General features: G+C 45.5%; 2 protein-coding genes across 2 annotated transcripts in view; one reads left to right on the top strand and one right to left on the bottom strand.

The window, feature by feature from the left end:
• LOC125466968 (tumor necrosis factor receptor superfamily member 4-like) overlaps nucleotides 1–6,142 on the bottom strand; it is a 51,777-nt gene extending 45,635 nt beyond the window's left edge. The window contains exon 1 of the mRNA XM_048562620.2: nucleotides 6,030–6,142. The gene's annotated coding sequence lies outside the window, so the exon portion shown is untranslated. The remainder of the gene's footprint in view (nucleotides 1–6,029) is intronic.
• Nucleotides 6,143–6,448: 306 nt separating this feature from the next.
• Nucleotides 6,449–26,189, top strand: part of ino80b (INO80 complex subunit B) — a 33,583-nt gene continuing 13,842 nt past the window's right edge. The window contains exon 1 of the mRNA XM_048537574.2: nucleotides 6,449–6,559. Coding sequence (XP_048393531.1) covers nucleotides 6,520–6,559 — 40 coding nt within the window. The 5' untranslated portion in view covers nucleotides 6,449–6,519. The remainder of the gene's footprint in view (nucleotides 6,560–26,189) is intronic.

The following is a 26,189-nucleotide window of genomic DNA, read 5'->3' as shown; positions in this document are numbered from 1 at the left end:
GGATGAGTTCAGCTCTACTAATAAGCAAGGAGCTCAGCACCATCCAGGTCAAAGCAGTTGCTTGACTAGCACCACTTTCAGCCTTCTGCCCCTTCATCACTGACACACAGTGGCAGTAATGTGTATACCATCCATAAGATGCATTGCTGTAACTCATCAAGGCCAACTAGAAGGATAATAGAAGCAGAAACATGTGAACATTACCAGCTGCAGATTATTCTCTAAGCTATTTACCATTCTAACTTGGAAATATATCACAGTTCCCTGGTAGCCTTTCCCCAACAGCACTACAACTCTAAGATAACACAGTGGAGCTGGAGGAACACAGCAGGCCAGGCAGCGTTGGAGGTACAGGAAAGCTGACATTTTGGGTCAGGACTCTTCTTCATAAAATTTTCTGTGTTCCTCCAGCTCCACACTTTGTTATCTCTGACAGCAGCATCTGCAATTCTTGCTATCTCGGTGCTACAATTCTGCAGTTCAAGAAAGCAGCTCACTACCATCTTCTCAACAGCAATTAGAGATGGGCAGTAAATGCAATCTTAGTATTAATTAATTTTTTTTAAAAATTAGGTATGTTTCAGATACTGAATTGATCTGAAATAGAAACAGAAAGTTGGAGAAACTCAGCAGGTCTGGCAGCATCTGTGGACGGAGAAATAAAGTTAATATTTTTGAGCCCAGTTTGACTCTTCCATACAAGTAGACATATGAGGTGCTTGTGAAAAAGGGGCAGCAATAATCATGGGTGACTTTGTAGGATATTGGGGTGCCTTTGAAGTAGAATGTTTCCAGTATTTTCTGAGTAGCATGAGTCCTCATGTAATGGCTGCTACAGCTATTATTTCCCTTCCCCAAGCATAAACAATTATGTAAACAAGGACAAAGGGCAGGTTGAGGATAATATTTATAAAGGTAGCCAGGCCACTGACGCCTAGTGTCCCAAGTTGTAAAACAAAAGGATTTGTTTCTGAAAAGTCAAAACTGACCTTATGCTGAAGGTGGCAAGGGGCGGGGGACAATTGTTATTCTGATGTTGTGAGTAGCTGCCCCCTGTTGATTAGATGGAAACCATTCCGCTAAGTTATTGAACCAGCATAGGTGTGTTAAAAATAGCATACATCAACAATTACTTGGAGTCAGAGGGGGTGTTCTTGTCAGCTAGCTGTTCAATAGCCTTCCAGATGAAAAATGGACCAAAAGAGGAGGAAGAAGACCCAGAAAGATTCCACTCACCCTTTGGTAAGAGAGCAGGATGCTGCTAACATGGCCTTAATGGGATTTACACACTTCATGTCAACTACCTGTTTGCTCATTGGTATCAATGAATCACCCTCCAGATACTTTATTTTGTCTAATTAACTCATGTATCATACCTAAACTGCTGCTTCTTAACACTCAATAAACCAGCTGAAAATTCCTTACTACTGATTGACTCTATTCAGTAACTGTGGTCCCAAACCCTAAAATCAAATAACCTTAATCTACATACAAACTGGAAAAATCAGAGGAGCAGTTTTAGCCTGGTTGAGGAGTTTGTAGAATGCTTTCGGGATAGTTTCTTGGAGCGGCACAGTCTGGAATTGACCAAAGAGCAGGTTATATTGTGTTACATTATAGTTGAGCTAGCTGATGTAAACAGGCATACTAAGCTAGGGGAGAAGTCAATAGAGACACAGTGGCAGACATTTAAGGGGATCATTTCAGAGCAAAACATATATTCCTATGATGAAGTAAAAAAATCTAAAGAGAGCACTGACCATCTGTGGTTAACTAAAATAGTTATGGAACGAGTCAAACTTAATGAAGAGGTAATGTTAGCATGACTAAAAAAAATCAATAGAAACTGAGAAAGAGGAGAGATAAGCCAGGAATGGGAAGACATAATACAAGTTCCTTCTGTACTTAAAAAGGAAAAGAATAAATAAAGTGAGGATCCTCATGAGAAGGAGAATGAGAATGACAAGTTAACAGTAGATAATAAGAAATGGTGGGTGAAATGAACACATACTTTGCTTGCATCTTCACTATAAAGAATACAAAAGGCATCTCAGTAATAGCTGTAAATCAGGAGATGCAAGGGAAAGAAGAAATTGATGAAACTATAGTCACCAGGGAAGCAGTAATAAGGAACCTGATGGATCTAGGGACTGAAAAGTCTTCTGCTCCATATGGACTTTATCCTACAGTCTAATAGCATAACTAATGAGTAAACAATGTGTTGGCGATAATTTTCCAAAACTCCCCACATTCAGGAATGGCTCAGTCAAACTGGAAAGTACCAAATCTAACCCCTATAATTCAAAAAAGGAAGAAGACAGGATAGAAGTTAGTTAGCTTGACATCTGACATGGGATAAGTGTTAAGAATCAATTATTAAAGAAGCTCTGGCAGGATTAATGTGAGAGACGCAGACACGTGATATTCCTGCACAAGTGAGTGCATATAAACATATTTCCGAGTAAATGTTCGGGTGTTTAGTTGGGCTGGATGATAACGTTGCTGATAAGATTGTTACTATTTAGTTACAAAGTTCAGAGCACTCTCTTCTATTAGTAAAATCAATCCCATATATTCCAAAAACACAGGCTGTCAAATCACACTGACTTTCGCTGTGCCCTTCCAGTATTGTTTGGAGAAATAAAACTGCTAAAACATATTGTAAATCTACCAAGATGAGTTTCTCTTACAACTAAAAAGTGTGCATCAGCAGATTAGGTCTGGTCCTCAGCCATACTTCAATTTCTTTTTTAAAAAAGAAAATCTTATTGTTTTTGATTCAATCATGGAATGTGTATGACTCTGGCTGGACTAGCCTTCTTACCCATCTCTAATTGCCCTGGACGAAATTGGCTGGCAGTTCATGATTTAACAAGACTGTAACATGCATGACTACCTATTCTATTTTCCAGTCTAAGGTAACAAAGTGTGAGGCTGGATGAACACAGCAGGCAAGGCAGCATCTCAGGAGCACAAAAGCTGACGTTTCGGGCCAAGACCCTTCATCAGAGAGGGGGATGGGGTGAGGGTTCTGGAATAGGGAGCGAGGAGGAGGCCGCCCGAAGATGGAGAGAAGACAAGATAGGTGAAGAGGAGAGTATAGGTGGGGAGGTAGGGAGGGGATAGGTCAGTCCAGGGAAGATGGACAGGTCAAGGAGGTGGGATGAGGTAGTAGGTAGGAGATGGAGGTGCGGCTTGAGGTGGGAGGAAGGGATGGGTGAGAGGAAGAACAGGTTAGGGAAGCGGAGACAGGCTGGGCTGGTTTTGGGATGCAGTGGGGGGAGGGGAAGAACTGGGCTGGTTTGGGATGCAGTGGGGGAAGGGGAGATTTTGAAGCTTGTGAAGTCCACATTGATACCATTGGGCTGCAGGGTTCCCAAGCGGAATATGAGTTGCTGTTCTTGCAACCTTCGGGTGGCATCATTGTGGCACTGCAGGAGGCCCATGATGGACATGTCGTCTGAGGAATGGGAGGGGGAGTTAAAATGGTTCGCGACTGGGAGGTGCAGTTGATTATTGCGAACCGAGCGGAGGTGTTCTGCAAAGCAGTCCCCAAGCCTCCGCTTGGTTTCCCCAATGTACAGGAATCCACACCGGGTACAATGGATACAGTATACCACATTGGCAGATAGGCAGGTGAACATCTGCTTAATATGGAAGGTCATTTTGGGGCCTGGGATGGGGGTAAGGGAGGAGGTGTGGGGGCAAGTGTAGCACTTCCTGCGGTTGCAGGGGAAGGTGCCAGGTGTGGTGGGGTTGGAGGGGAGTGTGGAGCGGACAAGGGAGTCACAGAGATTTTTCCAGTCTATTGGTTTTCTCAGCATTGAAACCATCAATGGGAGAAGATGTTGGCAAAATGCCTCTGGAAGGGCTCATTTCTGAAACAGTGATATTTGCCCATTCCCAATATGAGCTGGTTTGCTGAAATCTTATGCCAAAGAGTGTGGTCATTCATTTTGGGGGACTCTTGGATAAACCAAGAGGTTGCAACACTGTAATATTATGCCACAGTATTACTGTCCATGGTTTACACAGGATTGTCTCACTATTCAGGCCTCTCACTCAAGACCCTTCCATGTGTTGGAAGCAGGCTGTCTCTGCCTCGTTGTCTTAGTTTTAAACAGCCCAATCAAATCACACCATAATATCCTTTGTTCTAATGAAAACAACCCCTTTAACAATCTATATCCTGATAAGGGAGGTCAGAGAAGAAAGTGGGAAAATTTGTGGTCGCTGTAGGTTCAGAATATCTTTCAGTCGTTACTAAATTCTCTACTCAAGAAACCATTCAAAACTTACGTCTGCTTCACTTCACAAAATATGTCGGCACAGGAAACAGTACAGGAAGGCACAAGCCACTCTGAATTCAAAACTGGCATCACTTTACTGGCTCCCCAATGGGCAGCTGACACAACCAACTTTGTGAGAGTTGGGGTGGGTTAGCAACAGTGGAAGGGTAACCTGGCCATACACAAAGCTTGACTTAACTTGGAATGGCGTATGACAACAATAACCACATTCCAAGTTTTTGCAGAGACAAATTAATTAGATAGATATGGAAATCAAGACAAATAAGTTTTGCTCGCCTGCCTCGGTAGCTCCCACCTAAGCACTGTCCTTGACCTCTGAGGACCAGAATACTGCAGCTTTGAGGAGACAGGGAGCATTGGCAAAGCTGTGCCTCCTCTAACACCACAACCACCAGGACACCTCAGGAGGAACCAGGCCAAGTCATGTTGCCATAGACTTGCAGCTATCTGGTAGCACTTCATGACCAGAAGTGTGGCTCCAAAGATGGGGACCTGTGCTGAGAGCCTGCTGCACCACTTGGGAGCAGGGCAAGAAATGTTGTTGGTGATGGTTAATGGTGTCACCTTTCTCCCTCCTTGTTCAACGTCCTTAATGTTTGGTTCCCTTTGTGCACAGAAGAGTAGATGTCAAAGAGTTGTCTAGCAGTGGGCTATGCCAGACAGGTGTAACACACAGGCAGTGGCAATGATGTAGGTTAGGGTTATGTTCTCTGGAGTTCAGAAGAATGAGAGGGGTCTCACAGGGAGTCAGGATGGTTAAGAATGTGTATCGCACACTTGAGTTCGTTACTCAGAACTTAGGGACATCATGTTGAAGTTGTACAGCACAGTGGTGAGGCCTCTTCTGGAGTACTGTGTGCAATTTTGGTTACCCTATTATAGGAAGGATCTTACTAAACTGGAAAGGGCTCAAAAAACATTTACCAGAATACTAATAGCTTGAGAGCTTGAGACATAAATGTAGACTAGAGACAGGGTGATCACTGGAGCATAGTGGGTTGAGCGTTTACCTTATTTAGGTTTATAAAATCATAAGGGACATAGATAAGGTGAATATTGTCTCTTCTCTAGGGTGGGGTAGTGCAAAACTAGGGCTCATATTTTTAAGGTGAGAGGGGAAAGATTTAAAAAGGACGTGAAGTAACTTTTTTATACACACAGAGTAGTTAATGTGTGGAATGAACTGCCAGAAAAAGTGAAGGATCCAGGTATAGCTACAATGTTTGAAAGACATTTAGATAAATTCATGAATAAGAAAGGTTTGAAGGGATATGGGACAAATGCAGACACGAGGGACTAGTTTGGTTTGGGAACATGGTCAGCATGGACTGGTTAGTCCAAAGGGTCTGTTTATATGCGATATAAATGACCATGACTATCTGATTTCTCATCTGATTCTGTTATAAATCTTCCCATTTCCCACCTTATAAGATTCTGTCCAAAGTTTCTTTCAACAATGCTTATCATTGCTGCTGAAAACCCCTGGAAAGTTGGCAACACTACAGTTTAGGAAAGAGAAAGGTTGGATTTGTCTATTCAATGAATTCTCTGCACAAGAGAAAGTTTATGTCTCTCAGTTTCAGCTTATTAAAAACAGTAGCACAGGATGGTTGTGGAATGAAGACTGGAAACTAAGATAGTTGGCATCTCTGCATTGTTCCTACTGAGCTTACATATATTGAAAATAATTGTATTACTTCCTTTTCCGAAATCACTCACTCTCAGTGATTGACCTTGTTCAAAATCCATTCATCTTGTGCTCACCCAGTCAATGGGCTTCAGTGGATCTCAATCACCACACCACACCACCAGCCCCCATCTCTCCTTCCATTACCACTCATCTCTCCGATCATTTACCATTCCCCAAGCCCACCCCTCCCTTCTCCAGTCCGTGAGGCCAAATGTTTTAAGATCTGATGTGGATAGCTCTTTCACTAAATCAGAATCAAAGAAGGAACAGCATAATTTGTCTGACAGTATTGCGTATTCCATTAATCACCCACACATGCTGCTCTTTCTTCTGGGTTATTTTCTGGAGTATTTTGAGGTGTAGTGTCTGAGGGAACCCTGACAGGAGAGTCGGAACCTTAACCCATGGCGGAGCTGCAGTCCGGCTGTTTCCGGTTGTTGTACCGGAAGGGACTCCCTCTTTTTCTCCCCCCCCCCCCAGCGTTTCAATCAAAGCGGGGCTTTAAAACGGCGGGTGAAGATGGGAAAGAAGAAAGAGGCGGCGGTGGACAGAGGTTTGGGTAAGAGTTGAAGCTCTGTTATTGTCTTGTGACGGGTACGTGTCCAGGGGCCTGAGTCCCCGGCGGGAAAACCCGTGAACTTTAATGCGCTCAGGCCCAGCAAACACAGTTTTGAAACCGGTTTATTATCATTTAAAAAAAATCCCCAAAAACAAACCGCCAACACACTGTTACAGAGGCAGCAGGAACTGGAGAATCTCAGAAAACAAGGTGTCGAGCTGGATGGACACTGGAGGCCAAGCAGCATCAGAGGAGTAGGAAGGCTGACGTTTCGGGTCTGGACCCTGTGTCCATCCAGGTCCACACCTCGATATCTCGCCAACACGCTATGACAGTGGAGAGAAGCCCAACTTATGTTTAATTATTTTTTTTCCGTGTCATGCCTGTCTTAACCTCACCCACCCAGGTCACTTGTCTCCTCGCCATCTCATGTCTCCTCTACCACCGCCCCCCAGTTTTTCCCCCACCCCCACATCTCTCCTTTCGTTCCCCACAACCGCCCCCCCCCAACATCTCTCCTTTTGTTCCCCACACCACCACCACGCCCCCAACACTCTCTCTCCGTCATCCCCTGGCCAACTTCCTGTCACCAGTTTATGTTTCCATGTGGCTGCCTAATCATTTTATGAACGCTGCTAACTATTAAAATACGTGGAGCATCACATTCGGGCTGCCGATCACCATTGGGGGCCGGGGATGTTCCTTGATAACAAAGTGTGGAACTGGTTGAACATAACAGGCCAAGCAGCATCTTAGGAGTACAAAAGCTGATGTTTTGGGCCTCGACCCCTTCATCAGAAAAAGATGTTCCTTTTCAGCTTCACATCTGGTTGTGATGGTGTACACAGTTATGTAGTCAAACAGCATTTTTGAATGTGGTTAACAAGGTGATAGTGATTAGATAACCTGCTTTTGTAATGTTGGTTGTGGAATAAATAGTGACCAAGACACAGGATTGCTCTCTATTCCTGTTCAAATGGAGTGTCTGTTTGAGTGGAGGTAACAACAAAAGCAAGGTAAAGAACACATTGATAGACATAGTGTATACATCCCAAAATAGCAGCCGTATGTAGGGAAATCTATAAACTGATCAGGTGTACTCTAGAACTCTGTGGGAAGTGAGGGAAGAGATTGGTAGGACTCTTGCTGAGATAGTTTATCATCGATAGACACAGATGAGGTCCCAGAAGCCTGAAGGTTGATTAATGTTGTGCCATTATTTAAGAAAGGTGGTAAGGGAAAGCCAAAGAACTGTAGACCGGTGGGCAGGTTTTTGGAGGAAATCCTGAGAGACAGGAATTACATCTATTTGAAAAGATAGACTGATAAGGAATAGTTAACGTGCATGGGAAATTATGTTTCACTAACTTGATTAAGTTTTTCAAAGAAGTAGCAAAGAGAATTGATGAGGGCCGACATTGTATGTGATCTGTATGGACTTCAGTGAGGCATTTGACCAGGTTCCTCATGGTAACAAGGTGAGATCGTGTGGAATATAGGAAGAGCTAGCTATTTGGATACAGCATTGGCTGAAAGATAGGTGGTGGTGGAGGATTGCTTTTCAGACTGGAGACCTGTGACCACTGGTGTGCCATGAGGATTGGTGCTGGATCCACTGCTTTTTGTCATTTTTATATAAATAATTTGGATGTGAACCTAGGAGGTATGGTTAGTAAGTATACAGATGTCATTAAAATTGGAGGTGGAGCAGACAGCAAAGAAGGCTACCCCAGAGTACAACAGGATCTTGATCAGATAGACCAATGGGCCGAGGAGTAGCAGATGGAGTTTAATTTAGACAAATGTGAGATACTGCATTTTGGAAAGGCAAATCAGGGCAGGATTTATCCAGTTGATAGTAAGGTTCTGGGGAGTGTTGCTGTGAAAAGACGCCGTAGAGTGCAGGTTCATAGTTCCTTTGAAAGTGGAGTTGCACGTACAGATGGTGAAGGAGGTGTTTGATATACTTGCCTTTAATGGTCAGTGCACTGAGCATAGGAGTTGGGAGGTCATGTTCCAGTTGTACAGGACATTGATTCGACCTCTTTTGGAATGCAGTGCACAATTATGGGCTCCCTCTACAGGAGGGATGTTGTTAAGCTAGAAGGGGTTCAGAAAAGATTTACAAGAAGTTTCCACGGTTGGAGGATTTGAGCTATAAGGACAGACTGAATAGACTAGGACTATTTTCCGTGATGTGACATTATAGAGGTTTATAAAATCACCAAGGGCATTGATAGGCAAGGGCCTTTCCCTGGGGTAGGATAGTCAAAAGCTAGAGGGCAGAGGTTTAATGTGAGGGGAAAGATATAAAAGGGACTTAGAGAGCAACTTTTTCATGCAGAGGGTAGTGCGTGTATGGAATGAACTGCCTGAGGAAGTGGTGGAGGCTGGTACGATTACAACATTTAAAGGGCATCCGTTTGGGTATATGAATAGGAAGGGTTTAGAGGGATATGGGCAAAATGCAGGCAGGTGAGCCTAGATTTATTTAGGATAAATGGTCAGCATGGATGAGTTGGACTGAAGGGTCTGTTTCTGTGCTGTATATCTTTTATGACTTTATAAGTCAACAAACATGATGGAAAAAGAATAGAGCAATAGTTATGAGAGAGAATGGGAACTGCAGATGCTGGAGATTCCAAGATAATAAGATGTGAGGCTGGATGAACACAGCAGGCCAAGCAGCATCTCAGGAGCACAAAAGCTGACGTTTCGGGCCTAGACCCTTCATCAGAGAGGGGGATGGGGGGAGGGAACTGGAATAAATAGGGAGAGAGGGGGAGGCGGACCGAAGATGGAGAGTAAAGAAGATAGGTGGAGAAAGTGTAGGTGGGGAGGTAGGGAGGGGATAGGTCAGTCCAGGGAAGACGGACAGGTCAAGGAGGTGGGATGAGGTTAGTAGGTAGCTGGGGGTGCGGCTTGGGGTGGGAGGAAGGGATGGGTGAGAGGAAGAACCGGTTAGGGAGGCAGAGACAGGTTGGACTGGTTTTGGGATGCAGTGGGTGGGGGGGAAGAGCTGGGCTGGTTGTGTGGTGCAGTGGAGGGAGGGGATGAACTGGGCTGGTTTAGGGATGCAGTGGGGGAAGGGGAGATTTTGAAACTGGTGAAGTCCACATTGATACCATATGGCTGCAGGGTTCCCAGGCGGAATATGAGTTGCTGTTCCTGCAACCTTCGGGTGGCATCATTGTGGCAGTGCAGGAGGCCCATGATGGACATGTCATCAAGAGAATGGGAGGGAGAGTGGAAATGGTTTGCGACTGGGAGGTGCAGTTGTTTGTTGCGAACTGAGCGGAGGTGTTCTGCAAAGCGGTCCCCAAGCCTACATTGGGGAAACCAAGCAGAGAGGAAGCCGCACCGGGTACAGTGGATGCAGTATACCACATTGGCAGATGTGCAGGTGAACCTCTGCTTGATGTGGAATGTCATCTTGGGGCCTGGGATGGGGGTGAGGGAGGAGGTGTGGGGACAAGTGTAGCATTTCCTGCAGTTGCAGGGGAAGGTGCCGGGTGTGGTGGGGTTGGAGGGCAGTGTGGAGCGAACAAGGGAGTCACGGAGAGAGTGGTCTCTCCGGAAAGCAGACAGGGGAGGGGATGGAAAAATGTCTTGGGTGGTGGGGTTGGATTGTAAACGGAAGTGTCTGGACTCCATTTTATCCCCTTTGGTCCAGGAACTCCCCGCCTACGTCCGTGACACCACCCACGCCCTCCACCTCCTCCAGGACTTCCAATTCCCTGGCCCCCAACACCTCATATTCACCATGGACGTCCAGTCCCTGTACACCTGCATTCCGCATGGAGATGGCCTCAAGGCCCTCCGCTTCATCCTGTCCCGCAGGCCCGACCAGGCCCCCTCCACCGACACTCTCATCCGCCTGGCTGAACTGGTCCTCACACTCAACAACTTCTCTTTTGACTCCTCCCACTTCCTACAGACTAAGCGGGTGGCCATGGGCACCCGCATGGGCCCCAGCTATGCCTGCCTCTTTGTAGGTTACGTGAAACAGTCCCTCTTCCGCACCTACACAGGCCCCAAACCCCACCTCTTCCTCCGGTACATTGATGACTGTATCGGCGCCGCCTCTTGCTCCCCAGAGGAGCTCGAACAGTTCATCCACTTCACCAACACCTTCCACCCCAACCTTCAGTTCACCTGGGCCATCTCCAGCACATCCCTCACCTTCCTGGACCTCTCAGTCTCCATCTCAGGCAACCAGCTTGTAACTGTCCATTTCAAGCCCTCCGACTCCCACAGCTACCTAGAATACACCACCTCCCACCCACCCTCCTGCAAAAATTCCATCCCCTATTCCCAATTCCTCCGCCTCCGCCGCATCTGCTCCCACGATAAGACATTCCACTCCCGCACATCCCAGATATCCAAGTTCTTTAAGGACCGCAACTTTCCCCCCACGGTGATCGAGAACGCCCTTGACCGCGTCTCCTGCATTTCCCGCGACACATCCCTCACCCCGCCCCCGCCACAACCGCCCCAAGAGGATCCCCCTCGTTCTCACACACCACCCTACCAACCTCCAGATACAACGCATTATCCTCCGACACTTCCGCCATTTACAATCCGACCCCACCACCCAAGACATTTTTCCATGCCCTCCCCTGTCTGCTTTCCGGAGAGACCACTCTCTCCGTGACTCCCTTGTTCGCTCCACACTGCCCTCCAACCCCACCACACCCGGCACCTTCCCCTGCAACCGCAGGAAATGCTACACTTGTCCCCACACCTCCTCCCTCACCCCATCCCAGGCCCCAAGATGACATTCCACATTAAGCAGAGGTTCACCTGCACATCTGCCAATGTGGTATACTGCATCCACTGTACCCGGTGTGGCTCCCTCTACATTGGGGAAACCAAGCGGAGGCTTGGGGACCGCTTTGCAGAACACCTCCGCTCAGTTGGCAACAAACAACTGCACCTCCCAGTCGCAAACCATTTCCACTCCCCCTCCCATTCTCTTGATGACATGTCCATCATGGGCCTCCTGCACTGCCACAATGATGCCACCCGAAGGTTGCAGGAACAGCAACTTGTATTCTGCCTGGGAACCCTGCAGCCATATGGTATCAATGTGGACTTCACCAGTTTCAAAATCTCCCCTTCCCCCGCTGCATCCCTTAACCAGCCCAGTTCATCCCCTCCCCCCACTGCACCACACAACCAGCCCAGCTCTTCCCCCCCACCCACTGCATCCCAAAACCAGTCCAACCTGTCTCTGCCTCCCTAACCGGTTCTTCCTCTCACCCATCCCTTCCTCCCACCCCAAGCCGCACCCCCAGCTACCTACTAACCTCATCCCACCTCCTTGACCTGTCCGTCTTCCCTGGACTGACCTATCCCCTCCCTACCTCCCCACCTACACTTTCTCCACCTATCTTCTTTACTCTCCATCTTCGGTCCGCCTCCCCCTCTCTCCCTATTTATTCCAGTTCCCTCCCCCCATCCTCCTCTCTGAAGGGTCTAGGCCCGAAACGTCAGCTTTTGTGCTCCTGAGATGCTGCTTGGCCTGCTGTGTTCATCCAGCCTCACATCTTATTATATCAGACCAATAGTTATGGATGACTTCAATATTCATTGATTTGCCAAATCATTTTGGAAAGGGGGAACTACAATAGCTAATTGACAGACAGCATTAGGTATGGTTTCAGAGCAAAATGCCATGGAGCCAACCAGGCAGAAGGCTACCTTGAATTTGAGACAGGTTTACTAAGTGACCTCAGAAGTCGTGAGCATAACATGATGCAATTTAATTTCAAGACTGAGAAAATTGGTCAGGAAACAATAGTTTTACCTGTTTTTATTCATTGTTAGGATGTGAGTTTTGTTGGCTGGGCCAGCATTTATTGCCTGTCCCTAGATGCCCTTGAGAATCTGCTGCTGAGCTGCCTCCTTGAACTGCTGCTGTCCACCAGATGTGGGTTGACTCTCCTTCCCCTAAGGGAAGGAATTCCAGTGTTTTGACCTAATAACAGAAGCAACAGTGATATTACTAAGTCAGGATGACGAGTGGTTTGGAAGTGAACTTGCAGGTGGATGCTTGTGAATGTGGTGCCAGTCAAGTTGGTTGCTTTGTCCTAGTTGGTGTCAACTACTCATGTTGTTGCATCCAAACAGGCAAGTGGAGAGTATTCAAGATAGTAAAATGTGAGGCTGGATGAACACAGCAGGCCCAGCAGCATCTCAGGAGCACAAAAGCTGACGTTTCAGGCCTAGACCCTTCATCAGACAAAGGGGATGGGGTAAGGGTTGTGGAATAAATAGGGAGAGAGGGGGAGGCGGACCGAAGGTGGAGAGAGTATAGGTGGGGAGGTAGGGAGGGGATAGGTCAGTCCAGGGAAGACGGACAGGTCAAGGAGGTGGGATGACGTTAGTAGGTAGGAGATGGGGGTGCGGCTTGGGGTGGGAGGAAGGGATGGGTGAGAGGAAGAACAGGTTAGGGAGGCAGAGACAGGCTGGACTGGTTTTGGGATGCAGTGGGTGGAGGGGACGAACTGGGCTGGTTTAGGGATGTGGTGGGGGAAGGGACGATTTTGAAGCTGGTGAAGTCCACATTGATACCATTAGGCTGCAGGGTTCCCAAGCGGAATATGAGTTGCTGTTCCTGCAACCTTCGGGTGGCATCATTGTGGCATTGCAGGAGGCCCATGATGGACATGTCATCTAAAGAATGGGAGGGGGGAGTGGAAATGGTTTGCGACTGGGAGGTGCAGTTGTTTGTTGCGAACCGAGCGGAGGTGTTCTGCAAAGCGGTCCCCAAGCCTCCGCTTGGTTTCCCCAATGTAGAGGAAGCCACACCGGGTACAGTGGATGCAGTATACCACATTGGCAGATGTGCTGGTGAACCTCTGCTTAATGTGGAATGTCATCTTGGGGCCTGGGATAGGGGTGAGGGAGGAGGTGTGGGGGCAAGTGTAGCATTTCCTGCAGTTGCAGGGGAAGGTGCCGGGTGTGGTGGGGTTGGAGGGCAGTGTGGAGTGAACAAGGGAGTCACGGAGAGAGTGGCCTCTCCGGAAAGCAGATAGGGGTGGGGATGGAAAAATGTCTTGGATGGTGGGATCAGATTGTAGATGGCGGAAGTGTCGGAGGATGATGCGTTGTATCTGGAGGTTGGTAGGGTGGTGTGTGAGAACGAGGGGGATCCTCTTTGGGCGGTTGTGGCGGGGGCGGGGTGTGAGGGATGTATTGCGGGAAATGCGGGAGACTCGGTCAAGGGCATTCTCCATCCCTGTGGGGGGAAAGTTGCGGTCCTTGAACTTGGACATCTGGGATGTGCGGGAGTGGAATGTCTTATTGTGGGAGCAGATGCGGCGGAGGTGGAGGAATTGGGAATAGGGGATGGAATTTTTGCAGGAGGGTGGGTGGGAGGAGGTGTTTCTCGGTAGCTGTGGGAGTCGGTGGGCTTGAAATGGACATCAGTTACAAGCTGGTTGCCTGAGATGGCGACTGAGAGATCCAGGAAGGTGAGGGATGTGCTGGAGATGGCCAGGTGAACTGAAGGTTGGGGTGGAAGGTGTTGGTGATCACTCTCTCCTGGCTTGTGCCTACTAGGTGGTGGACAGGCTTTGGGGAGTCAGGTGGTAAGCTATTTGCTGCAGTGTTCCAAGACTGTGACCTGCTCTTGTAGCCAGTATGTTAATATGGTGAGTCCAGTTGAATTTCTGGTCAGTGGTAACCCCAGGATATTGATAGTGGGTAATTCAATGAAGGTGATGTCATTGAATATCAAGGGGCATGGACGAGTTGGACTGAAGGGTCTGCTTCTGTGCCATATTTCTCTGACTCTGCATATCGGCCTGTTTGTCGCCTCACCAGACTAAGTTTTGAGATATGCTTGGTGCTGCCCTCGGCAAGTCCTCCTGCACTCTCCATTGAACCAGGTTGACCTTCCTTGATGATGGTTGAGTAGAGGATAGGTTGGACCAAGAGGTTTCAAGATTCTGTTGGAGTACAATATTGCTGCTGTTGATGGCCCACAGCACCTCATGAATGCCCAGTGTTGAGAAGATAGATCTGTTTGAAGTTGATCCCATTTAACACAGTACCACACAACACAACGGAGGGTATAAGCAATATGAAAGCAGGACTTCATCTGCACGAGGACTGTGCACTGGTCACACCCATGGGGAGAGGCATCTGCTGCTGGTAGGTTGGTAAGGATGAGGTCAAGTATGTTGTTCCGTTACCATCTGCTGCAGGCCCTGCCCAACAGCTTTCTTTTAGGATCTGACCAGTGGTGCTGCTGAGCTACTGTTGGTTGTGGACATTGAAATTCCTGCCCCAGTACATTTTGTGCCCTTGTCACCTGTTCAATATGGAGGAGTACTGATTCGTCATCTGAGGGAGGACAGTACATGATAATCAGCAGGAGGTTTCCTTGCCCATGTTTAGCCTGAAGCCATGAGACCTCATGGGGCTGGAGTCAATATTGTGGACTCTCCGGCAACACTGCCGGCATAGTGGTCAGGATACATCCAGGGATTGTGATGGTGGTGCTTGGGATGTTGTCCCGGCTCTGGAAAAATGCTCCTACGTAAACCAAGGCTCAGGAGACAGGCAAGTGAAAGCTGTTTATCCAAGCAGAAACTGATTTATGCAGGGAGAGGGTCAAAGGATCTTCTCCAAATCTGGCTTTGGAAAATAGATCAATGACACGGCCTCTGCTTTTACAAAGTAATAGTATTTTTAGACATTTTGAGTGACAGTAATCAAATACAACATAGTCATTGTGCTTCCCCTTAATTCAAACACCCAATCCTGTGGGACACCTAATCAGTAATGGGTACATTCATGGCCTGCCTCAGGTTCCCATGATCTTATGGTATTAGCTAGACATTGTAATCTCTAGGTTTTGGGATCTTCCTATGCATCCTATTCATTCACATTGCAAACATTTAATCGATATACCCCTTCGGGTTTTTTCAGGTTTGCTTATCTGTAAGAACAGCTCAAATTCTGTTATCTATTGTGTTTTGGTGCTTTTTTATTCCATCACATTCAGATACTCCTTTTATTTTCCCACTGTTCCAATTACATAGTGTAAGCACGAAAAGTTAGTTGGTTCTAACTAATAGCTATAAGGTTGACTTCTGTTGTGAAGTTAATTCAGTGTAACATTATATAACTACGACTGTCAGCATTTTGTAATTTTTGGGTTGTGATAATCTATTTGGTTCAGGCCATAAAGTGTCTTCTAAGGCTACTTAATCTTTACAGCTCAGCTTAAGTTTTTTTTAAGCTTTACATTATATCCTGGTTATGTACTGAAACCAATTTCTGTAATTTGAGCATTTTTAGCTCAAGACAATTTAATATTGCTGGTAGTTTTAAAGGGGCAGTTATTTACTACGAAATAACTTTAGCTGTTATCTTGTAGTAGATTTGTAGCTCAGGTTGTGGATGCTGTGGTTGGTTGGCTTCCCGAGTTGGTTTGTTAATTTGCAGATGTTTCACTACCCTGCTGGGTAGTATCATCAGTGCAGCCTCCGATGAAATGCTGTTGTGTTTTCCCGTTTGGTTTTTAAACTCTCGGGTTCGTTGGAATTGATTCCCTCATTTCTGATTTTTCTTTGCGCTGGTGCTTACCTTGCAGCTGCTTGAGGACCTAATTTGGCACCTGATGTTATTCATTTTACTGGGACAATCATTCTTTTATTAATAAAGCTGGAATTGATCATTTATCTGTCCTAAAGCATCCTTTTATCAGAACTGCCTTGGATGAGAACGTGCAGTTTTCATTTTGAACATTCTCGCAGTTCTGTTCAAAGGTGCCATTGTATTTCACTGTGTGAGCAGGCTGCTTAGTTTTGCTTAGCTCCTGTCTGCCACCTTGAAAGCAGGCATGGGCTGCTTATTGTGTTCAGTATAAATCACCCCGAGAGTCTGAGGGATAATTCCACGAGGATGGAATCACTTACATTCTCCCAAATTGGCGTTGGGAACTTGGTTTAAGGGAACGTCTGAAAGATGTTACCTTGGACATTGGCAGTTTTCCCTCAGTTCAGCACTGGAGCGTTAGCCTTGTCTTGTGTGTTGAAGCCCTGGCGTGGGACTTAAAAGGTACTTGAATCCTGTGGAACAATGAACCAAGCTGCAGCCCAACCAACTCCTCAAACATTCCCCTATTCAAAGGAAATGAGACACAGTCCTGTTGCCGAGCTCAGCGTGAAGGATTAACCCTGGGGAGTTTTGGCCCGGTGTGGGCTCAGTTCTGCATTTTGAAGGGCCGTTACTTATTGGGGAATTCACTGGGATTTTTAATACTAGTTGCTGTAAAGTTATTGTACTGGTGGGTCATAGGAACTGCAGCTTCAGTTTTTCCCAGCATTTTTAGATCTGGAGTATGGTTTGTACATAAATGAGACTTATCTGCTGTTATTTCATATTCCTTGATACTACTGAAACAAATGCAATATATTATGAATTCTGGAAATACACCGCAGTTAGGCAGTATTGTGGATAGACAAAAAACAACAGTTTTTGAAAGCTCAAAAGCTACTAATCCCAGGCAAGATTTCAATTGGTCCAAAATTTGCAAGGAGTTTGAGAGTATGTGTGTGGTCCTTTGATTTACCTCAAGACTGATACAAAATTGTTTAATGTAGTTAATATAACTAACTGGTTTTAATTCTGGGAGCACAATTTAGAATGCTAAATTAAATAAAATGTTCATCAAGGTGTGTTGCAGGATGAATCCACTAAGGCCATTTGTTCTCATTCAGTCTTGGTAACAGGATGTAAGAGTGGAAATCCAATCATGTCAAAATGCAAAAAAGGAAATTTGGATACTGTAAAACATTAACAAAATCGAAACGGTGGATTGTTGGTGCAGACTTCACGATCAGAAACTACTGATTTCTCATTTCTTATCGGGATCCTTCATCAGTGTTTCAAATATTGGTGGACCTGCTCCCACTGTTTTTTGTTTCACTTTCTTGAATACTTTGTGTTATCACCACTGTACTAAGTGGGCTGGATTCAGACCATGTTTAGTAGCTCAAATCTGGAGACCCGAGGTGCTTAGAGCCATCCGCTGCAGCAGAATTGTATTCAACTGCAATGTGTAGCTTCGAGACCTGGTGTATCACTTGGCCTCCCATTGCTGTCCAAACAGGGTACTGGTCCAGGTACAACTAGGAAAGCAAGCTGGGAACAACCGCAGCTATACCTACAAATGAGATGCCAAGCTGGTGAGGCTGCAACAAATATTGTCAACACCAGGTATAATATATATTCTAGGTATAATTAGGTGATTATATACTACCCACTGGATCAGATCCCAGCTCTGCAGTCCTGACACATCTGGTTATGAATGTTGGCAGACAATTACACAACAGGACAAGGAGGAGGCTTTGCTAACATATCCAATTTTAATCATATGGGAAACCACTGAGTTAAAAATAGGCTCAATAATTTACAATCATCTTTAGCTAGAAGTGCCAAGTGAATGAGGGTCCCAGTATCAAACGTTGATGTCTGAAAATTTTGAATGTTGCAAGGACAGTGGGTGCTGACACTGTTCTAGCAATCGAACTGAAGATTTGTGCTGCAAAAGTAGCTGTGCCCCATGCCAAAACATGTCAGTACATCTATAGTAGTGGCACTCACCTGGCAATGTGGCACTGTCTCACTATGACCTGTCCACATAGTATGATGAACTAATCTGACCAATTAGCACGCTGTGAGTTTACTCTGTCATCATAGTGATGGAAGGTGATAAAGTGGCTATCGTAGAGGACTGAGAAAGCTCAATTATGAAGCAGGTTCAAGATTGAATTCAATAGGATTCTGGAGGCTAATGTTTTAAAAAATGTAATTCAGGAAAATGGCATTGAGGAGATGATCAAATGAGATCTAGAGTGGCTGGGCAGACTTGCGTTGTCCGATGGCCTACTCCTGTTCCTATTTTCCCATTTGTTCAACAACTTATCTTACTGACACTTGGTCTGTGGCTACCCAATTCCTGACCTCCTCACGCGAACAAAGGAATAGTGGCTATACTATTTGGTCCCTTGAGCCTGCTCCACCATTCAATAAAATCACAGCTGAACTATTGTAACCATAAATCCTTATTCCTGCTTACCTCTAACCTATCAACTACTTAGTAAGAATCCCTCTATCTCTGCTTTAAATATAGCCAAGGGTTTTGTTTCCACTGCCTTTTCAGGGCTAGAGCTTCAAAGACATCCAACTTTGAGTGTAGAAAAATTTTGCCCTTTGTTTTAAATGGACAACCAGCTGATGTTTTAATGGTGACCCCTAGTTCTCGACTATCCTAAGAGATAAAACAGAGGAGCTAAAGGCATGGATTGACATGTGAAATTGAGATGTTGCCACCTCAGATGTGGATAAGGGTGAAACAGAGTCCAACACAGAAACCCTTGTCCATCCTGACCAGATATTCTAAATACATTTGGTCCCATTTGCCAGTATTTGGCCCATATCCCCCTAAATATTTTCTCTTCATATGCCCATCCAGATGCCTTTTAAATGTTGTTATGGTACCCGCTGCCACCTCCACCTCTACCTCCGGCAACTTATTCCATACACACCCCAGCCTCTGCATGGAAATGTTGCCCCAGAGGTCCCTTTCAAATCTTTCCCTCTCCTTAAAACTATGCCCTCTAGTTTCGGACTCTTCCCACCTGGGGGAAAAATCATTGCCTGTTTACCCTATCCATGTCACTCATGATTTTATAAATCTCTGCTGTCACTCAGCCGCCGCTGCTCCAGGAAAAATAGCCCCAGTCTATTCAGCCTGTCCTGAGAACTCAAACCCTCCAACCCTAGCAGCACTCTTGTAGATCTTTGCTGAATCCTTTCGAGCTTCACAACATCTTTCCCAAAGCAAGAGACCAGAATTGAACACAGTATTCCAGTGGCCTAACCAATGTACAATGATAACTCAACATTCCAGGATATAGGGATCTTTGAGCAAGACAGGGGAGGTGGTGATCTATTAAGGAATCCATCACTGCAGTAAGAATGGACAATATCTTGGATGGGTCTTCAAAAGAGGCACTGGTGGGTAGAACATAGGAGTAAAAAGAAGATAGTCATACTGCAGGGAGTGAATTACAGTCCTCCAAACAGTCAGCACACAACAGAGAAGCAGATATGTATAAACACAATAAAAGTACCACAATTTTAGGGGATTTCAACATCCTCAACATTAATTGGGATAGTTGTAGTGTAAAGGGTTTACACGAGACTGATTTCTTGATATATCTGGAAGTGTTTTTAGTGGCACTGTTGGAAACTCCAAGGGAGAGTGCAGTGCTGGGCTGAATTCTGGGCAACAAAGCAGGACAGTGGTTTCGGTGGCAGTGGGGCAGCATTTTGGTGATAGTGACCACTGTACAGTTGACTTTTCTATGGAAAAGCAAAGATGATCTGCAAACAAGGGTTTTGGTTTGAGGCAAGGCTGATTTTATTTTAACAAGGCAGGATCTTGCAGTAGACTGCAAACAACTACTTATGGAGAAATCTACAACAGAAGTGGATGTCGTTCAAAAAGGAAACAGGCATGCTATAGGCTACAGACTACGTGCTCACTTTAGAGTGAAATTTTGGAGTAACAACCTTAGAGCCCTGGATATGCAGAGATAGTCAGGACTGCGTAGGACAGTGAAGATAAGCTTTTGCATATGCAAAGGAAGCAAGTTAACAGAAGCCTTAGGGGAGTTTAGAAAGTGCAGGGGAATGCCCTTGAGACACTGCTATTGTGCCACACCCTTTAAACCAGGTAGTCTAGGTTCAAGATAATAAAATGTGAGGCTGGATGAACACAGCAGGCCAAGCAGCATCTCAGGAGCACAAAAGCTGACGTTTCGGGCCTAGACCCTTCATCAGAACATTTTATTATCTTGGAATCTCCAGCATCTGCAGTTCCCATTATCTCTGAGTCTAGGTTCAAGCTCCACTTGGTCCAGAGATTGAGAACTGTAGAATTCCTACAGTGCAGACAGAGGTTATTTGGCCCTTCAAGACTATATTAACACTGAGTACGCCCCAAAGAGATTAGGAGTTCTGCAATGAGTTCTCCTGACCCCCTGAATTTTGCCCACTATCTACCAGGAGCTTGATGTGATACACTCCATCTAGCTGGATGGCTGCTGTTTCAATGTCATTGGAACAGAGTGACACCATCTGAGATAAAGCAGCTGGCTTAATTCGCAACCAATCTACCTTTTCAGATGTTCACTTCTTATCGTACCTGTTTCACAGTGATAGCAGTGTGTACCCTCTACAAGATACACTGTACAATTGTAAGTCCTCTTCAACAGCACCTTCCAACCCTGACCTTGCCCACTTAGAAGGGCAGACAATGTGTGGCAGCACCACAACTTGCACGCTTTCCTCCAAATCGTGTATCATCCTGATATGGAACTAGATCACTGTTACTTTGCTGTAACTGGGTTAAAATCCTGGAACTCCCTCACTAAGTGCACTGTGGGTGTGTCCATGCCATGTGGCCTTCTGTGGCTCAGGATGACGACTAATCGGCCTGACAGTAGTGAAGGTTGGACAATGATTGCTGGCCTTGCCAGTAATGTACACATCCTGGAATGAAAATTTTAAACAAAATTGTACAGAACCTTTCTGACAAGGATAATGGTTGTACCAGCAGTTGTTAGCATTCAGCAAAAAGCCAATGAAATGTCTTAAATTTACATCTTTTGTCTGGGTGGCATTCCTTAGTGAATTGAAAATTTCTCTATTATAATATGATCATACATCATGTCATGCTTTTACTGTGAGGTTTTCAGCATTTTGTTGGAACTTAATGTAAGTTGGACAGAATGTGTGTAGAGAGGCACAATTTGACATTTTATTTCTGAAAAGTCAGTTGAAATGTTAACTCTTTCTCTCTCCATTAATGGTGCATAGTCAGAGTATTTTCAGCATGTTTTGGTTTTGCAGAACTGGCATGACTGTCCTAACGTAATAACAGTAGTTTTCTATCTGGTAACAAATGCTTTTCTATTTCTGCAGGGTAGGCAATGGCCTAGTGGTACTATCACTAGACTATTAATCCAGAAACCTAGCTAATATTCTGGCAACCCAGGTTAGAATCCCGCCATAGCATTGAATTCATCAACTTCTTAAAAATTCTGGAATTAAGAATCTACTGATCAATCATGCTGATTGTTGGAAAAACCCATCTAGTCCACTAATCCCCTTCAGGGAAGGAAATCGGCCACGCCCACCAGCTCTGGCCTGTGTGAGATTCCAGACCCACAGCAAAGTGGTTGACTCTCAATTGTTTTCTGAAGTGGCCGAACAGAGCATTCTGTTGTACCAATCACTACAAAGTTTCAAAGAAATGAAACTTGTTGGATCATCTGGCATCGACCTAAGCACTGGAAAAGACAATGACAGAAACAGCCCTGTCGATCCCGCAAAGTCTTCCTCCCTAACATCTGGGGGTTAGTGCCAAAATTGAGAGTGCTGTCTCAGACTAGTTAAGCAACAGCCTGATAAAGTCATACTCACAGAATCATACCATACAGACAATGTCCCAGACACCACCATCACCATCCCTGGATATGTCCTGTTCCACTGGCAGGACAGACCCAGCAGAGGTGGCAGCACAATGGTATATGATCAAGAGGGAATTGCTGTAGAAGTCCTCAACATTGACTCCAGATCCCATGAAGTCTCGGTGGCTCTGGGTTAAACATGGGCAAGGAAACTTCCTGCTGATTACCACATACTGTCCTCCCTTAGCTGAAAAATCAGTACTCCTCCATGTTGAATAACACGTGGAGAAAGCACTGAGGATGGTAAGGGCACAAAATGTATTCTGGTTGAGGGATTTCAACGTCCACCACCAAAAGTGGCTCGTTAGAAGTACTGCTGATCAGCTCAAAAGGCCTGCTGGGCTGGGTCTGCAGCAAATTTTGAGGGAACCAACAAAAGGGGAAAAACATACTTGACCTCATCCTTACCAATCTGCCAGCTGAAGTTGTATCTGTCTATGATAGTATCAGTAAGACTGACCATCACTCAGTTCTTGTGGAGAGAAAGTCCTGCCTTCACATTGGGAATAGCATCCATCGTGCTATGTGGCACTATTGCCAGGCAGAATTGGCGCAGACTTTGCACAGATCCAACAAGCAAAGACTGGGCATCCATGAGGTCTTGTGGGCCATAAACAGCAGCAGAATTGTACTCCGGCACAATCTTTAACCTCATGGCTCACACATCCCCCTCTCAACCATTACCGTCAATCTAGGATATCAACCCTGATTCAATGGAGAGTGCAGGAGGGCATGTTAGAGGCAGCACCAGGCATACCTGAAGATAAGGTATCAACCTGGCGAAGCCACAAACAGGACGACTAGCATGCCAAACAGCAGAAGCAGCAAGTGACAGATAAGGCTAAGTGATCTAAGCTTAACCTAAGCTCTGCAATCCTGCCACATCCAATTGTGAATGGTGGTGGACAATTGAACAACTCACTGGAGGAGGAGTCTCCACAAATATCCCCATCCTCAATGATTCAAGAGCCCAGCACAAAAGATAAGGCTGAAGCATTTGCAGCAATCTTCAGCCAGAAGTGCTGGGTGGATGATCCACCTCAACCCCCTCCAGAGGTCCCCAGCAATAGAGACCAGTCTTCAGCCAATTTGATTCACTCCACATGATATCAGAAACAGTTGGAAACACTGGATACTGCAAAGGCTACGGGTGCTCAGAACATTCTGGCAATAGTACTGAAGACTTGTGCTCCAGAACTTGCTGCTCCCCTGGCCAACTTTTCCAGTACAGTTTCAACACTGGTATCTACTGACAATGTGGAAAATTGCCCAAGTGTGTCCTGTACACACAAAGCAGGACAAATCCAATCCAACCAATTATCACCCCATCAGTCTTTTCTCAATCATTAGCAAAGTGATCGAAGTTGTCATCAACAGAGCTATCAAGCAGCACCTGATCAGTGACGCCCAGTTTGGGTTCCACCAGGACCACTCAGCTCCTGACCTCATTACAGCCTTGGTTCAAACATGGATAAAAATGCTGAATTCAGGAGGTGAAGAAAGAGTGACAGCTCTTGATATCAAGGCTGCATTCAACAGTGTGACATCAAGGAGCCCTATCAAAACTGGAATTAATGGATATTAGGGGGAAAACTCACACTACTGGTTGGTGTCATACCTGATACATAGGAAGACAGTCGTGATTGTGGGTGGTCAATCATATCAGCTCCAGGACATCTCTGCTGGAGTCCTCAGCCTGACCATCTTCGGTTGCTTCATCAAGGACTTGCCCTCCATCGCAAGGTCAGAAGTGGGGATGCTCGCTGACAATTGTCAATGCTCAGCAGCAATCATGACTCCTCAGATACCGAAGCAGTCAGTGTTCAAATGAAACAAGATCTGGACAATATTCAGACTTGGGCTGGCAAGTGGCAAGTTGTCATTCGCACCACACAAATGCCAGGTTATGACAATCACCAATAAGAAACAATCTAACCACCACCCCTTCACATTCAATGGTGTTACCATTCCTACTGATTTTCCACTATCACCATCCTCAGGGTTACCATTGATCAGAAAGTCAACTGGACCTACCATTATAAACACTGGCTCCCAGATCAGGTCAGAGGCTAGGAATACAGCAGCAAGTAACTCGCCTCCTTACTACTCAAAGATTGTCCACCATTTACAAGGCACTAATCAGGAGTGTGATGGAATACTCCGCACTTGCCTGGAAGAGTGTAGCCCCAAAAGCACTCAAGCTTGGCACTATTCAGGACAAAGCAGCCTGCTTGATTGGCACTGCATCCACTCCCCCCTCCACTGTTGCTCAGTTGTAGCCAGGTGCACTATATACAAGATGCACTGCAGAAATTCACCACAGATCCTCAGTCAGCACCTTCCAAACCCACAACCACTTCAATCTAGAAGGACAAGGGCAGCAGACATCTGGGAACATCACAACCTGCAAGTTACCCTCCAAGCTATGCACAATCCTGACTTGGAAATATGTTGCCATTGTTTCACTGTTACTGGGTCAATTTTGAAATTCCCTCTAATGGTATTGTGGGTCAACCCACAGCAGGAGGACTGCAGCAGTTCAAGACAGCAGCTCACCACCACCACCTCAAGGGCAACTAGGGGCAGGCAAGAAATGTTGGCTGGCCAGTCAGCGATGCCCACATGCCACAAATGAATAGTTGTGGGGGGGGGGACTGTTTACTGTCAATGTTAAAAAATTCTACTTTATTGATTTTTGTGTGCAACCTAATTTTTACCTATTCAACTTTTGATGTTTTGGCTCACTTTTCTCAGCCAGTACCTAATGTGAGACAGGCAATTGTTGGTCTGAAATCCCCAACATGTAAGGCTGAATCAAACTAGGCTGGTCCTCGAATGCAGTACTGAATAAGGGCTGTATTTTCAGAAGTGATATTAATTGGATAAGCTGCTAAAGCCACTCCGCCTGATCAGTTGCTCAGGGGGCATCAAGTATTTTATACTATTTGATATGAAGGCTGAACTCTTGCTGTCATTATCATTGTTCCTGCTGTAAATTTCATTGTCAGTAATAGATTCTGCTCAATCACCTAACTTGCAGTTGTTGGATATTGCACTGGGCAAATTGTATGCCATTTTTACTAAGTTTTTTTTTTTTAAAAATTCATTAACAGAATGATGCTGTCATTGGCTAGGCAGCATTTATTGCCCAGAGGGCAGTTGAGTCAACCTCATTGCTGTGGGTATCGTGTCACATGTAGGCCAGACCAGAAAAGGATAGCACATTTTCTTCCCTAAAGGGCATTAGTGAACCATATGGGTTCATTAGATTCTTAATTCCAGAAATTTTATTGAATTCAAATTCCACCATCTGCTTTGGTGGGATTTGAACCTAGGGTCCTCAATGTTACCTAGGTCTCTGGGTTAACAGTCCAGTGATAACTCCACAAGGCCATCGCACCTCCTAATTACAGAGCCTACATTTCAAAAATGAACAAATTGAATGTGAGATACTCTAGATGGTGCTGATCCAGATGACCAGATGCTATATGCTTTTAAAAAAAAATTACATTCAATGTAGTGTGGCAAAGCCTGAAAGAAGCAGGAAGCATAAGTAAGGTTTATGCAACTGAAATTAGATAAGGCCCACAAAGAATTTCAAGAACTTAAGTGACGAGTGCTAAAAGGGGCCATGGAATGTTCTTGACAAATAGGATTAAGGAGAAACCCAAGGTATTTTATATTAGGACCAAGAGGGTGGTGAGGGAAAAGAATTGTCCCATTCAAAGATAGGGAAATTGTGCATTAATCCAGAGGAATTGAGTGAGGTCCTTCATGAGTATTTTGCATTGATGCTGACCAATGAGAAGGATGTGGATGATCGTAAGATTAGGGAGGGATATGTTGATATTCTGCGACATAACAGATAGAGGTGGTGTTGGATGTCCTCAAAAATATCAAGGTAGATAATTTGCCAGGGCAGGATGGGATCTATCCCAGGGTACTGAGGGATATAAGGAAGGAAATGGCTGGGCCCTTGACAGAGATCTTTGTATCCTGTTTTGCCACAGGTGAGGACCCAGACAACTGCAGAATAGTGAATGTTCTTCCGTTGTTTAAGAAGGGCAACAGGG

The sequence above is a fragment of the Stegostoma tigrinum genome, chromosome 1 (genome assembly GCF_030684315.1).
Source record: "Stegostoma tigrinum isolate sSteTig4 chromosome 1, sSteTig4.hap1, whole genome shotgun sequence".
NCBI lineage: Eukaryota > Metazoa > Chordata > Chondrichthyes > Orectolobiformes > Stegostomatidae > Stegostoma > Stegostoma tigrinum.
The sequence above is the reverse complement of the archived record's forward strand: the minus strand, read 5'-3'. Positions and strand labels throughout refer to the sequence as shown.